Raw genomic sequence first — 15,188 nt, 5'->3', positions numbered from 1 at the left:
TGAACTTGTAACTGCTACAGTAAAGCTTTCTGTGGGGAGTTTTATTTAGAATTTATTGTATTGCTGCTCTTATAAGTATTTGGGTTTTATGTAATATTTGTATCAGTACATACCATAATACTGTCATGTGCTCAGTTCCAGGACTATCACAGCTTCGTAAGACACGGCTGCACGGTGGATAACCCCATCCTGGAGCGCTTCATCATGCTTTTCAACAGTGTCTCCCAGTGGATCCAGCTTATGGTGCTCAGCAAGCCCATAGCCCAGCAACGCGCTGCTGTCATAACATACTTTGTACAAGTTGCACAGGTCAGTCCCTTTTATGAGCTGGTTATTGAGAGATTGTCTAAGTGTTATATTGAAATTCTTATGGCATAAGAGAAGAATCATTGAACTTCAATTCAAATTGATCTGTGAAATCCTCTAAAATCACATAATCACTATCAGTATACAGTGAATTTTATTTCAAATTTGATTCTACAAAGATGTCAGGACAAGGTTATTAAAAGAGAGTTTGTATCATAATTAGCAGAAAAAATCGGAACTCTGATCTTATCATCTGAAGTTTTGATTCTTTTTGATAAGAAGATGATGATAGATTTTCATTTCCAATTAAAAAAAATAAATAAATAATAATTTAAGGTGGACACTCCACATAAATAGATTAAAAAAATTTAGGGAATAAGTCTCCAATGTCAGAGCTTTGTATCAATCACGTCCTTATTTCTTGGTACCTCAAGAAGCTGAGGGATTTATTTATTTATAAGCTTTAATGAAGCTTCTCATTAGCTTCAACGCACTTCAGGGCATGATAATAGTAATAAGACGTATGTACATTTCTGTCCTATTTGTGTATACAGTATCTCACTTGCTGTCGTCTAAGGGATAATTTTAGATGAGCCTGCATTTGTACACGCAGCCTCTCTATCTTTACAAAGTCATCATTTATTAACGTTACTCACTCTGTCACGTCGCAGCCAGAGTCTTGTTGAGAAGTTCACGTCTCACAGCGGGGTGCGTGTGTAGCACCTGCGCCCAAACAGGACAGAACAGGATGAAGGTCAAATAACTTTGGCACTTTTTGTGTGCTGTGTGTGTGGTGTACAAGCCTGGATGCTGATTTACAAAAATTAAACGTTTAACATTCTACTTTGGTTAGTTGCACAGATGCTGTTGTTTTTTTTTCTTTTCCCGTGCTGTGCGATATCCTGGAGTAGTTGCTCTCTAGGATGCTCTTACCCCCGCTAATTTTCTTCCTGATCCCTCATCGTTCCTCACAGTATCCCTTCTCTAGATCTCCCTCTTTGATAACATGGAGGGTTTTTATGAGTCAGTAGCATTCATTAACATTAGGAGGCTCGAGCATAAACCTGTCTGATGTAATTAACCACTTTACTTTCTGATGAGTGCTCTGTACAAAAAAGTGGATTTACTGATGATGATATTTGGCTAATAATGAAGAGGCTTAACATGTGTGTGTTGAAGCAGATGGAATGGGATTGATTTTTTTTGCAGTGTGTGTATCTGTGTATGGCTTGAAGGGCAGAGGATGTCTCCCATAGAGCCTCATTCACAAAGACTTACTGTGGTGTACACATCCCATCCAGCCTGTGGAACAATGAAACAATGCTGCCATAGTAGTAGTGCATATTACTTGTTTTTGTGTGTGTATGTGTGTGTGTGTGTGTGAGAGAGAGAGAGAGAGAGAGAGAGAGAGAGAGTGAGTGAGAGATCAAGACCATGAGTCTAACTTTATCTGTTTTTCCAGTTCTCCCTTCCTCTTCATAAGTGTCTCCCTCCTCCTGTCGTTCTGCCTGCCATCTTAATACCTCAACACCCACATAGTCTCTCTCTCTCTCTCTCTCTCTCTCTCTCTCTCTCTCTCTCAGCTTAAATGTTTCCTTTAATCAATTTTTTACTATTTGGTCTATTTCTTCCTGCTTCTTCTCTGTTATTTCTTTAGCTAAACTCTTTCATTTGATCGACTCCATTTTCCTCCCTTGACATTTACACTAAATTGTAATCTCATCTATTCCTTCGTACCCCATCAGAATCTTGGTTAAAAATCAACGGTTTTCTCCCGATTATCTCTGCCATGCACCTCCATACACAACAGCCCTTCTCAGAAAAAAGGTTGTCCTAACTGTATTTTATTTACTGATCTCTTTCTTTCCACGTAGAAACTGTTGCAGCTGCAGAACTTCAACACCCTCATGGCGGTGGTTGGAGGCCTCAGTAACAGCTCCATCTCCAGGCTTAAAGACACACAAAACCACATCAGTAATGATACCAACAAGGTGCTACTCACATCATCACCATGCACATCGATACCATAATCGTCTTTTTTCTTCCAGTTACTCGAGTTATGGGTCACCACAGAGGTTCATTGATCCAGATTTTCAGTTTGGCAATGAGTTTATGCTGGACAACCTTCCTAATGCAACCTTTGCCAAATTATCAGGGTTTGGAACCAGCACTAGGAGTGTGTCTCCTGCACTCTGTAACCTTAGTAGCTGTGGTTGGTTCTTTGGCCGGGAAACTCGGCCTACGTTGGTGAGAAGAAGGAAGCCTAGCCAATAGTCCTCAAGGGATGGCATTATCATACTCATAATAACTGTACTTAACTGTCTTTAGTTAATCTACTCTTACTGTCCAGATAGAAGTATCCATTTACAGCTGTCACTCCATCCATCCATCCATCCATCCATCCATCCATCCTTCCTTCCTTCCCTCTTTCCTTCCTTCCTTCCATATTTTTTTTATTTCTTTTTGCCTTTCTTCCATTATCACCTTATTCTTTCCATTATCTTCCTAAAAACCTTTCTTGTCTTTCTTTCCATTTCCCATTCTGATCATTTTCTTTCACATTTTCCTTCCTTCTTGAAGTCTTGACATTGACATATCTCCTTTCTGCATTCCCTCTTACTTGCTTTCCTTTTTCCTTCGATTCTGTCCTTCAATTCATCACAGGTTTTAAATATGCCATATTATTTACTTCCCTCTCTGCTGCTGCAGATCTTTAACACTCTGCTGGATCTGGTGACATCATGTGGGAACTACAGTCAGTACCGGCGGCGCTTTTCGGATTGTTCAGGTTTCCGCTTCCCAATCCTGGGCGTTCATCTGAAGGATCTGATCGCTGTACATGTGGCTCTGCCAGATTGGACTGATGATGAGAAAACACGTGTTAATCTGACCAAAACCCAACAGCTCTACTACATACTGCATGAGCTGGCACTGGTCCAGACAATGCCACCCAACATAGACGCCAACACCGACCTGCTTAACCTTCTCACGGTGAGACTGTGTGTGTGTGTGTGTGTGTGTGTGTGTGTGTGGTTTTATTTGTGTGTCTTTCCAAAACTGGTAAGTAATGTTCTCAACAATGTTAACATTCCATGATTCGACACTTTGAAACATATTTGCTGCAATACAGAAAGGTATGAGCAGCGTGTTGCAATTTTGCTTGGCGTGTATGTTTCAGTTTGTGTGTTAGTGTGGGATTACGCTGCAGACAGTTGCGACATATTTAGTAATACTCTGTGTACGTCTATGTGTGTACTTGTTTACGTGAGAATAAATGTTTTGTCTGCAAGCCTTTTAAATTCCTGAGCAGGAGGTAATAACATTTATTTAGCAAAGGGAAATGTTTGTGTGTGTGTGTGTGTGTGTGTGTGTGTGTTTTGGAGACACATTTTGCCCTTTTCATCTGTTGGAATTGCAAAGTTCTGTGAGCCATCTGGGAATTCTGAGAAATGAATCTAGACTGGGAACACATTTTTTTTCATCATATTAGATTTGGTACAGGTTTTACACCGAATTCCCTTCCTGGATGCAATCCTCACGTTTTTATCTGGGCACAGGACTGGAATTGAGAGTTAACTTTTCAGTGGATGGGTTAGTGCCCTCGAACCCAGGCCGTGAGCATATAATATCGGTATTGGGAAAAATTATGTCTTTTATTGAGATATTGGTTGTATAGTGACAGATTGACAGTGACTACAGTGAAGATTTTTATGCTGTTTTAATGCACAGAATAGTTTGGCCAAATAAAATTAATGTTGGACACCCAAAATCACCCAAGATATGTTAGCATGTTGGAGCTATATGTCTAATAAAGCTAACATGGCTACATAGGCACATTTATCTCCTTAGATTGTTAATGTAGTGCAGTTGACAGTGACTGATTTTTATTACATTGCTGGTAAATTCTCGACTCTGATTGGGTAGAAGAGGTGCATTTTTTATTTTATTTTATTTTATTTGATTTATTTATTTATTTTAGATTTTCTTCCTTTTTTGTTGTTTTTGTTTTTGTTGCTTTTCACAACTATTGATGTTGTGAAAGACGCGTTTATTTAACTTTTTGGAAGGAGTCTCCAGTGTCAAGCGACATGACAAGCTTCATATACTGTATCTTCTTAAAAACAAACACAAGAGTGAGAAATGTGGGCTGATGAGAGTATCTTGTTTCTTGAATGTTCCAGACCAAAATAAATGGATAAAAAGTAGGTTGTGTTGTTCTAGAATAAATAAACAGACTGTTATTAGATATGATTTTCCTGTAAGAACAAAACTGTTTTTTTCCCTTTCTTCCTTTTTTCCTTGCTATTGTAAGCATGAAGCTGAATATTGTAAAGTTATGTGGATAAGCATACATTCTCACAGCTTTAAAGAAATTTAGCATTTCCAATTGATGAATTCTCACAGCCTTGAATTTTGAGAAAAGCTTTTTTTAACACAGTAAATGAATCATTCCTTTTATGTTGCAGGTGTTTATTGATGATACTGGCTCTAGCTCTTTGAATGAAACAGGGGTAAAGCACTTATTCTGAACGCTAATCATATATATATATATATATATATATATATATTTTTTTTAATTTTATTGCCACAAAAAAAGAAACATCTTTGTGTGTCTGTGTACAGAGTAAGGCCATGTTGAGGGTAAACAAATGGAGAATGTGGAAAGTTCACTGATCTGAAAATGCCACCTTTTCACCCTAACATATTTCTTGAACATGTGTTTTTGTAAGCATTCATCATTCTTCATGTACATATACAAGTAAGAATTCTGGGAATTAAGTCCTCCTGCTTGTGTTGAAGGATTTCATACACACTCACACACACTGATACATTACAGTAGCATGTTCAGGAATTCACCCTGGAAGGAAATTGTGTATAAATACCCCAGTAGGCATGCCCCAGTCCTACTGAGACCCTGACAATGTGTAACTGTGTCACACATTCAAAGCTTAGTACTATGATAATGGCTATGACTTATGAAACCTGTCTAGACCTGCATTCATTTCACACCTATTAACCTTTATTCTGTAGAGTACACATTCTTCACACTGACATTTGTATAAAATAATGATTCTCAAGACACCTATCGGGTCATCTGCTGTCTCGGGCAAATCGATGTCTTGAAATTCACATTCTAGCCAAACTTGATCCTATCAGACCCTGTCATGAATAGAAACATATAAGATTTAAACGATAATGCCAATTATTATTGCTAGATGATATGGTATGTAGTGTATTTATTTGAGATTCACTATATAGGCAATATTTAAGTTTACTAAAAGCAAAATAGTAGTAACATCTTAAGAATGAAAAGCTAAAAAAAAAACAGTGAACAATGATCATTGATGTAAATTAACCTAGAGAATTAATAAACAAGGGAGAAAGTGGTTCTAGGAAAAATGTATCAAGAAGAATGCGGTTATAAAAAAATCATCAACAACCTCGTGTTTTGATGCTGATTGTTGGGGTAAATTTGACACCACTGAATGCAAGATTGACATTTTTTTCCTTCATTATTAATGACTTTTCCTAATTTAATGGGGATAAATAGGTAAACATAAAGTATATCATAATATATTTTAATGTCCTGTACACATTTTGTAGTGTCACTGTTCTTTGGGGTTCTTTTAGCTGTATAAAACATATAAGAAAATTTAATTATATCTGTTCAGGATGTTTTGGATGGTATTGAGGTCACTATAACATGCAATTTTATAATCCTTTGAAATTTCCCTCTGCTTTAAAACCCTAAAATATCCATACCTGTAGTATTGCGAGAACTACTAAGACATATTTTATTTTTATTTTTATTTTTATTTTTTTTGCCCAGCCACCACCCCCCCGACTTCGGAGGACAACTTTATTTTTATTCATATGAAGGTTTAACCAACATAAAAAAAAATAAAAAAAAGGGATTTCAGGGGGGGTACACACCAGCTAGGTACACATATACAGACAGACAGACAGACAGGCAGACATAGACAGACATAAACAGACATAGATAGACAGACAAAGACAGACAGATAGATTGAGACAGAAAAACAGAGAGACAGACAGACAGACAAACAAACAGACAGAGACAGACAAACACTATTATTGGGGGGTAAAGATAGGGGGTGGTTGAAGTGAAAGGTGGGAAAGAGGGTAATGGGAATGCACTTGGTTCACATTAACTGTTGAATTTGTAGAGAGACTATGAATGGTTTCCAGGTTTCTTTAAAGGCAGATATATTATTTTTTTTATGCGCAATGGTTTCTTCTGTCAAAATGAAGTCTGTGATTAGATTAGTCCAATGGTTGATATGACAAGATGATTTCGATTTCCAGTTTTAAAAGACAGCTAGAGAGACAAGGACTGGGGTTTTATATTTGAGAGGGATGGGGGTATCTGAAATAACTCCTAGAAGACAGAGTATAGGAGACAGTGGTACTCTGCAGTCCAGGATTGAAGACAGTGTGTTAGTTACTGTAGTCCAGAGAGAGTGAACGGGCTGGCATAACCAGGTAGCATGGAGATAGGTGTTTGTGTTCCCAGAGGTGCACTGTGAGCAGATATCTGTGTCAGATAGTCCCATTTTAAATAGTTTACTCTGAGTGATGTGGGTTCTATGAATGGTTTTATATTGTATGAGTTGTAAATTGGTGTTGGTGGTCATGTTGAAGGTGTTTCTACAGATCTGTGTCCATAAATGAGGGTCTGAAGGTAGCGTGAGGTCAATATCCCATTTTTCCTTGGGCAGGGTAATTGTGGGGTTAGATGAAGTGATGAGTCTGTAAAGTTTAGATATGAGTTTTCTTGGGTGGTTGGCTATTTCCATTACCTGTTCACTTGTTTTAGAAGGCTGTAAGGTATTAGTTAAAGTTATTTTACTTTTGAGTAAAGATTTAAGCTGTTGATAGTGAAGAAATTGGTCTTTCTTGATCTCAAATTTCTGGATAATTGAGGTGAATGGCATAAATTTGTGATTTTCAAATATGTGGTGGAGGTGGGTGATTCCCTTTTGCTGCCATTTAGGAAAATGGATCGATTCATTGTGAAGATGGAAGTCAGGGTTGTGCCAAATTGGGGCTATATCTACATGGTGCTAAAAATGATTTTGTAATTTTATTGGTTTTCCACCAGGCTGCCAGAGTTGTTGATATTGAATATTATTATAGAAGTCTAGTTTTTTGATTGACTGTGGTAAAAAGGGAAGGTCTGCGATTGAATTCGGGGAGCACAGATATTGCTCAAGATCAAGCCATGAGTTGGAATATGTATATTGTTGAGTCCATTTACTGTATATAAGTGCTGTAGTTGGTTTGCCAGGTAATAGTGCAAGAAATTTGGTGCTTCAAGTCCGCCTTACTGTTTTGAGTTTTGGAGTGTTGTTCAATTCAATTCAAGTTTATTTGTATAGCGCTTTTTACAATGGACATTGTCACAAAGCAGCTTTATAAGCTGCTGTAAGTGCTATCCTCGGTTTTTTATCTTTCCAGTAGAATTGAGTGGTGAGAGAGTCTAGTTTTTTGAACCAATAGTCTGTCGGAGTAGTCGGAATCATTGAGAATAGGTAATTAATCTGTGAGAGAGTCTTCATTTTAACTGTTGCGATACGGCCTATGAGTGTAAGTGGGAGCTTGTTTCATCGTTTATAATCATCTTCTATACTCTTGAGAAGTGGGGCATAATTGAGATTGTATAGTTCTGACATCTTAGGGGAGAGTGAAATACATAAGTACTCAATGTTGCCCATGTTAAAGGGGAGGGAGAGATCATGAATTGCTGAGTCCACACCGTCTCCTGATAGCGGAAGTATAGTTGATTTGTTCCAATTAATTGTATAATGAGAGACTTTAGAGAATTCATTAATGACGTTGAATGTTTCATGGAGTGATTGGGAAGGAGTTTGTAAATATAATAATAAATCATCTGCATAAAGACTAATCTTGTGTTGAGATTTGTTGACTTGAATTCCTTTAGTTTTTTGGTTTTGGCGTATTGCTACAGCAAGTGGTTCTATGAATATGGCAAAAAGGGATGGAGAGAGTGGACAACCTTGTCTAGTTCCTTGGTACAAGGTGAAACTTGGTGAAGTGATCCCATTTGTGACAACTGTTGCCTTTGGGGAAGTGTATAGGGTTGTAATCCATTGGATGAATGAGTTTCCAAAACCAAATTTACGGAGGGTGGTGAATAAGAATGTCCAATTGACCTTGTCGAATGCTTTTTCTGCGTCTAATGATGCAATTATGGTTTCCTGTGGCTGTCTTTGTGCGATATTGATAAGGTTGAAGAGTCTGCGAATATTATCTGTTGCGTTTCTGTTCTTGATGAAGCCTGTCTGGTCTGGATGAATTAGTGAATGCATAACTGTTTCAATCCTGGTTGCTAGAGCAGGGTTCCCACGCGTCCTGGAAAACCTGGAAATCCTGGAAAATTAATGACAAATGTTCCAGTCCTGGAAAACACATGGAAAATGAGACAAAAAAAAATTGTCCTGGAAAAAATCTTGTTGTCCTGGAAAATTATTATTTTTAAATGTTCTTGATCATTTAAAGAACAGTTTACAACTGGTCAAAACAATTAACGTTAGTAACAGAAAGAGTTTTGACGGGTTTTTTGTTATGCTGTTTAATCTCGCTGTGATGGATGACGCTGTCTTGTGTTGGCGGTTTCAGGTTCTAGGAATGGTTTAAGTGCTCGAATGTTTTCAGCAAATGGTGACGGGTAAGCAGGTTATATTAACCTTGTTAATCTGAATATCATGTGCAAGTGGAATGCACAGCAAACTAAAGCATGCATGACGGCATTGGCCTGAGAAAGGAAAGGGTATTAATATGTGCGGTCTTTTTATTTTATAAATGTTGACATTTCATTCAGATGACAAATTGTCTTTAAAAGTATAGTTAAGTAATAGCCATAAAGTGTACGCTGTTTTTAAGACTTCTGGAGAGAAGAACATATTACTTTAGGCCGTGAATCTGTGAACCTTGTCTTTTTTTTGCTAAATTTGAAATGTCCTGGAAAAGTCCTGGAAAATGATCTCTGAAAAAGAGTGGGAACCCTGTAGAGTCTTTGTGATAATTTTCAGGTCAGTATTGATTAATGATAGTGGGCGATAACTAGAGGGATGTGTTGGGTCCTTGTTTGGTTTCAGGAAGACAGTGATAAGTGCTGTGTTCATATGTGTGGGAATGGTAGATGTACTTTGAATTTCTGTGAGTAATCTATTAAAAGTTGGTGATAAAATATCCCAAATGTGTTTGTAAAATTCTACCGGTAGTCCGTCGGGTCCAGGTGATTTGTTATTTGGCATGTTTTCTAATGCTTTGCTGAGTTCTTTTTAAACGGTGAGGGGTTGTTCTAAAAAGTTTGATTCTTCTGTGGTTAATGAGGGAAGGTCCAGAGTGTTAAGAAAGGATTCAATTTCTGATTGTAAAGGTTGAGTGCCGGGAGAATACAAACAGCTGTAGAACTGGCGAAAGGTGTTATTAATTTCTTGAGGGTCCTGTGTAGTTTTACCAGAAGAGTCCAAAATGGATGTGATAAGTGACTTGTCTTTTTTATATTGTAGCATATTTGCCAGATATTTACCTGCTTTATTACTGAGGTGAAATTGATCATATTTGAGTTGTTGTATACAGAACTGTGTTTTTTTTTGTTTATGATACCATCCAGTTGGGTCCTTAGTTGCTTTATTTCGGTTTGTGCTTCTTCAGATGCGGCGGTAGACCCTCTCATGACTGCTTTGCCTGATTCCCAAAGTGTTGAAGGTGAGATTTCTGAAGAGTCATTGATTTCCAGAAAGGATGCCCACTCTCTTTTTATAAGAGTATTAAAGTTGGGGTCTTCTAGGAGAGAAGTGTTGAAGCGCCATCTTGTGAAAGTTTTCTTCTGTACTGGGATGTTTAATGTTAAAGATACAGGGGCATGGTCGCTGATAATAATTGAATGGATAGTATTTTCTGATATCTGTTGAATTAGTGAGTTGCTAACAAGAAAGAAATCTATTCTAGAGGAAGAACGATGTGCTGAAGAAACATGAGAATATTCTCTTAGTAGTGGGTTCCTTGCTCTCCAGCTATCGCTAAGGCCATAGTCCATTATGTATTGTTTAATTACTTCTGATGAGTGACCAGTTCGTGTGTTGCTGTGGTTGTGTGTACGGTCAAGTGATGGGTTTAAGAGCAGTATTGAAATCTCCAGCTACTATGAGATTTGTGGTGTTATACAGCAAAGAAAAAAGGTTATGAAAGAAAAGTGGGTCATCACTGTTTGGAGCGTATATGTTTGCCAGTGTGAAAGTTAAGTGATTAATAGATATATTGATGATAATGAATCTTCCTTCTGGGTCTGAGATTGAAGAATTGAGAGTGAAGCTGATGTTTTTATTTATCAAAAAAGACATATTTTGTTTTGTGTCTTATTTTAACAGCTATTTAGTTAGTCAACAAAGAAAAGCATATTCTAGAGGCTTAAAGTTCTGGGTTCAAATTGTCCCCAAGGTAAAGAAATTCGAGCATAACAGGAGGATTATAACCACAGAAATTATTAAATCTATTTTCTAAAGAAACCATTAAATCATACTTTGCATCTAGTTATGTTTCAGGTTGTGTTTAAACTGAGCTTGACAGTTTATCGAGAACCTTAAAAGTCTTTTGTCTTTTGTTAGACCCTTCATGGTGGAAAACACAAAGTATTGACACTGGAGACTCTTTCCATAAACGTAAAATAATACATAATATGAATTGTTTATTAAATAACTATGCAGTTTTTATCAACTGAGCCATAGATTATGTACATTATCCACCATGAGATTCCTGACGAAATATTTCACTATAGAAATGAAAGCATATGAAGGTATAAGATATAAAGGTATTTTTTATATTATGTATAGAACTGTTTTCAGACTAGCTGGTATAGAAAATGAATCAATTCCACAGCTTTGTGGTTTAAAGGAAATGAAAGCATTTTGCAATGAGATAAATATCTGCTTAATGTTGCTTACTTTATTGAGATCAATTGATCAGTGATGCCTGTAAGATTCTAGGAAAACAATTGAAAGCCTCGTAATCAGCTGTATTTTTATACGGGTTATATTTTTTATACAGGGTTACTATTTTTCTGAATAAATACCTCGGCACAAATAGGACTGGGTGCAGATATTATTGTTCATCAAGTTAAATTACTTTTTCAAGTCCAGAATGTTCTTTACAGAACGAAGAAGCACATTTTGTCTAAGGGTGAATATTGGTCTAAATGGATCACACCATGTTCCAAGACGTCTCGCAAATCTAGTATAAACCGTAGGGCAAATTACGGACTTATTAATCCTTAAGGAACGGCTTTGTTGGGGTTTCTGTGTCTTCCTGGAGAAAGTCAGGTTTTCAGAGCCAATGCACTGTTTTTGTTGACTTCTATAGATACATTGCTTTTTTGATTGTATATAATGTAGTATTGTGTGTGTGTGTGTGTGTGTGTGTTTCATGATAGGTATCACTGGACCAGTATCATACAGAAGATGAGATATACCAGCTCTCACTGCAAAGGGAACCTCGAAGTTCCAAACCTGCTGTGAGTTATGGACGCAAAAATTCCTCCGGTGTTCATTTGCACCATTTCTCTTCTCCATTGTTGTTATCATGATTAATGTGTTGGCTTTGTTTGTGATTGGCCAATTAGAATTCAAACCCCACCCCCAACCTAGCAACTAAGCGACTATCGATGGTTGATGAGTGGGCGGCATCAGTGAAGCCTAAAGCAGATCCTGCTGTCATCACCAAACACATTGAAAAGATGGTTGAGGTATGAAAGTGTTTTAGCCCTAAGAACATACCAGTATTTTTAAACTCATTAAAATTCCTAGCTCTTTAGATTTATATGCCATATGGAGGCGCTATATCTTCCCTCCATCCCAAAAGTATTAATTAATATATTCTAACCTTAACTAATTTAGCTGGTTTCCCACCTAAATGTCAGGAAGCTAGCTAGCATCTATGACATATTCTCCATATTCATCATATCTTATTATTTCACATCAGCCATGGGTGAACTTGTTGAAACTTGTTGAACTTTACTATTACAAACTGTATTTGTTTATCAGTAACATTAGATACTTTCCAACTAGTTAATTTCAGGATTTTTGGCAAATATTTGCAGATTCAGACCACTGAATTAAATTTTCTTTAACACGTTCATATAAAACTACATCAGATTTCAAGAGAAATGCATAAACTTATCGTGTTTCTTGTTATGGTAGTACTGATTATTAATCTATGTAATTGCAATGAAGCATCCAATGGAAAATAATTGTTAGAAATCACCACCATTAGGCAGCTTTGAGTAAGTTATATGTAATATGGAAGCACTGATGTTCTCAGCTACAAGTTATATTGGACATTCATTCTTTTTATCCTTGCCAAAAAAGCATAAAATCATATTGAATCAAATCATCATCCGACAGCAAAAGCATGACTGTTTACATTGCTAGCAAATAATCTGTCTTGTTTCCACGGTCGCAGTCTGTCTTCAAAAATTTCGACACAGATGGAGACGGCTATATTTCCCGTGAGGAGTTTGAGAGCATCCGGAATAATTTCCCCTATCTCAGCAAATTTGGAGAGCTGGATACAAACCAGTGAGTGTAGAAACACTGACCTTTGCACTGAAGTGCTGACCTTCATGCTACTTTTACATTTAAATCTTTACCATTACAACTCTTGTTGTGTCAGTTGAAAACAAATCATAATCTGCCAGACCAAATGCCAGATTTGTTATGTCTGAGAAGTAGCACCGGTGTGAGTAAAGCCAAAATAGACAAAACAATAAAAATGTCCTTGAAAAGAAAAGCCACGTTTACACTGTCCAGGTAACTAATATTTACAAAATGAAGAGTCTTTGATATCTGATGCTAATCTGACGAAAAGTCTGAATATTTCACCTTTTAAGGTGTCTTACACTAGAATTTTTATAGATATATTTTATATATGTAATTGTTTTGTGGAAAGATTGATTTTAAATGTTTACTGCACATTACTGCAGAATCTCCATCAAGGTAGTTGCCACTGTTAGCACGTTGTTCCCAACTGCACAACTGCTATTATTACACCATACCATATTGTTGTTAATCCTGAAATGGAAGAAATTGTGTATTTCTGTCCTGGTTATTGATCTATTCTAGTCTATTTCTGATGTGATCTGCCAATCCCTAATCACATGTTCATGTAAAAGTACATGCTGTACGTTTTTCCCAGACTTCTTCAATGCAATTATTAATAACTGTTTTTGACGTCTCCAGAGTATTTAATGTTCAGTATTCACTGCTGTACATACCATTCAAAACTGATTTACTGTCAGCCCTCGTGACTCCTTACGCAAAAGTCCCTTTTTTATTACTCTCATTTTTCTTTTTCTTTTGTTCTTGTTTCCGGTCAGCCTTTATTTTTCTTTTGCAACTCTTTTCCACTTAATTATCCTGTTTCTCTCATACATTATGTTAATCTGGCACATGTTTCTTCTGTTCTCTCTTTCTTTCTGTCTCTGTCTCTCAATCAGAGATGGTAAGATCAGCAGGGAGGAGATGATAGATTATTTTATGAAGGCCAGTTCACTGCTGAACTGTAAGATGGGCTTCATTCACACGTTCACAGAGACCACTTATGTTAAACCCACCTTCTGTGAGCACTGCGCCGGATTTGTGAGTACCTCTTGCAACACTTTTATGGATAGATAAATACATTCGAGGACAAATTTATTACCAGATACAGACAATTACTGGGACCATTCAGGAAAATAGGGGAATAAAACAGTTCAACCTTACACACAATCATTCAAATTACTACAAAAAGTGACTGTTTCTCTAAATAAATAAAAATTATATATATATATATATATATATATATATATATATATATATATATATATATATATATATATATATATACGTATATATACGTATATATATATATATATATATATATATATATATATATATATATATATATATATATATATATATACGTATATATATACACACACACTGTAGAATTTCATAACAGTCTCAGAAATATCTCAGATTTTTTTCTTGCTATCTTTCTTAGGATTATTTTTTTTCTTTTTTTACATTGTGTATTTGACAGAGCTCCAAATTCAGAACCCAAACTCCTCCACACATTCTGCCATTCAGCTGCTCATTCTGCACTCTGTCTGTGTGTGTGTCTGTGTGTGTCTGTGTGTCTCTGTGTGTGTGTATATAGGTCAGTTTGTACAGACTAAACTAATTGGCTTGAATTCATAACACTTCACCAATGTTTTTTTTTTTCAAGTTTCCTTGTGTGAGAGATGTATAAGTGGTTCTAGATTTGGTATCATGAGTTGTGTGCTTGTGTTGTTTTGTACTAAACCTCCCTGAACTTTTTTTTTGTGTGCGGAAAAGGTGATCATGAGGTTGTTTGTGTGTTCATTTGTGAGCGATCATTTATGTACATGTGCTGTATCCATGCATGTTCTAGACCCTCAGATCTTGCCTTGTGTGTGTGTGTGTGTGTGTGTGTGTGTGTGTGTTTGTGTGATGCTCTGGCCAATCCTTTCATGTATTGTTTCCCTGCTGTGATGTGATCGCATCTCTCTTGATCCTGACTCCCCCTTTTCCACTACCGCTTTTCCTTTATCTGTTTGTTGCTTTTCTGCTTTTCTTTCCATTCATCCATCACTTTTCTCTCCCAGTCTGTTTCCAAAAAGGAAACTATTTAACCAGCATAATTCTTTTTTTTCTAGATATGGGGTTTTTATAAACAAGGCTACAAGTGCAAAGGTAAGAATATTCACAGTACAACATGATTCCAATGGCACTGATACTGTGTGTGTGTGTGTGTGTGCACGCAGACTCTGCTATGCTCTT

At 36.7% G+C, this 15,188-nt stretch overlaps 1 protein-coding gene across 1 annotated transcript in view; it reads left to right on the top strand.

Moving 5' to 3' along the window:
• The window catches only part of LOC132841760 (RAS guanyl-releasing protein 2-like), a 39,150-nt gene that overhangs the window by 18,673 nt on the left and 5,289 nt on the right, over positions 1-15,188 (top strand). Inside the window, exons 7-14 of the mRNA XM_060864261.1 lie at positions 136-309; positions 2,181-2,297; positions 3,016-3,297; positions 11,783-11,863; positions 11,972-12,094; positions 12,811-12,926; positions 13,844-13,985; positions 15,065-15,101. Of these exons, the coding sequence (XP_060720244.1) occupies positions 136-309; positions 2,181-2,297; positions 3,016-3,297; positions 11,783-11,863; positions 11,972-12,094; positions 12,811-12,926; positions 13,844-13,985; positions 15,065-15,101 (1,072 nt within the window). The remainder of the gene's footprint in view (positions 1-135; positions 310-2,180; positions 2,298-3,015; positions 3,298-11,782; positions 11,864-11,971; positions 12,095-12,810; positions 12,927-13,843; positions 13,986-15,064; positions 15,102-15,188) is intronic.

The sequence above is a fragment of the Tachysurus vachellii genome, chromosome 2 (assembly GCF_030014155.1).
Source record: "Tachysurus vachellii isolate PV-2020 chromosome 2, HZAU_Pvac_v1, whole genome shotgun sequence".
In the NCBI taxonomy this organism is placed as follows: Eukaryota; Metazoa; Chordata; class Actinopteri; order Siluriformes; family Bagridae; genus Tachysurus; species Tachysurus vachellii.
The sequence above is the reverse complement of the archived record's forward strand: the minus strand, read 5'-3'. Positions and strand labels throughout refer to the sequence as shown.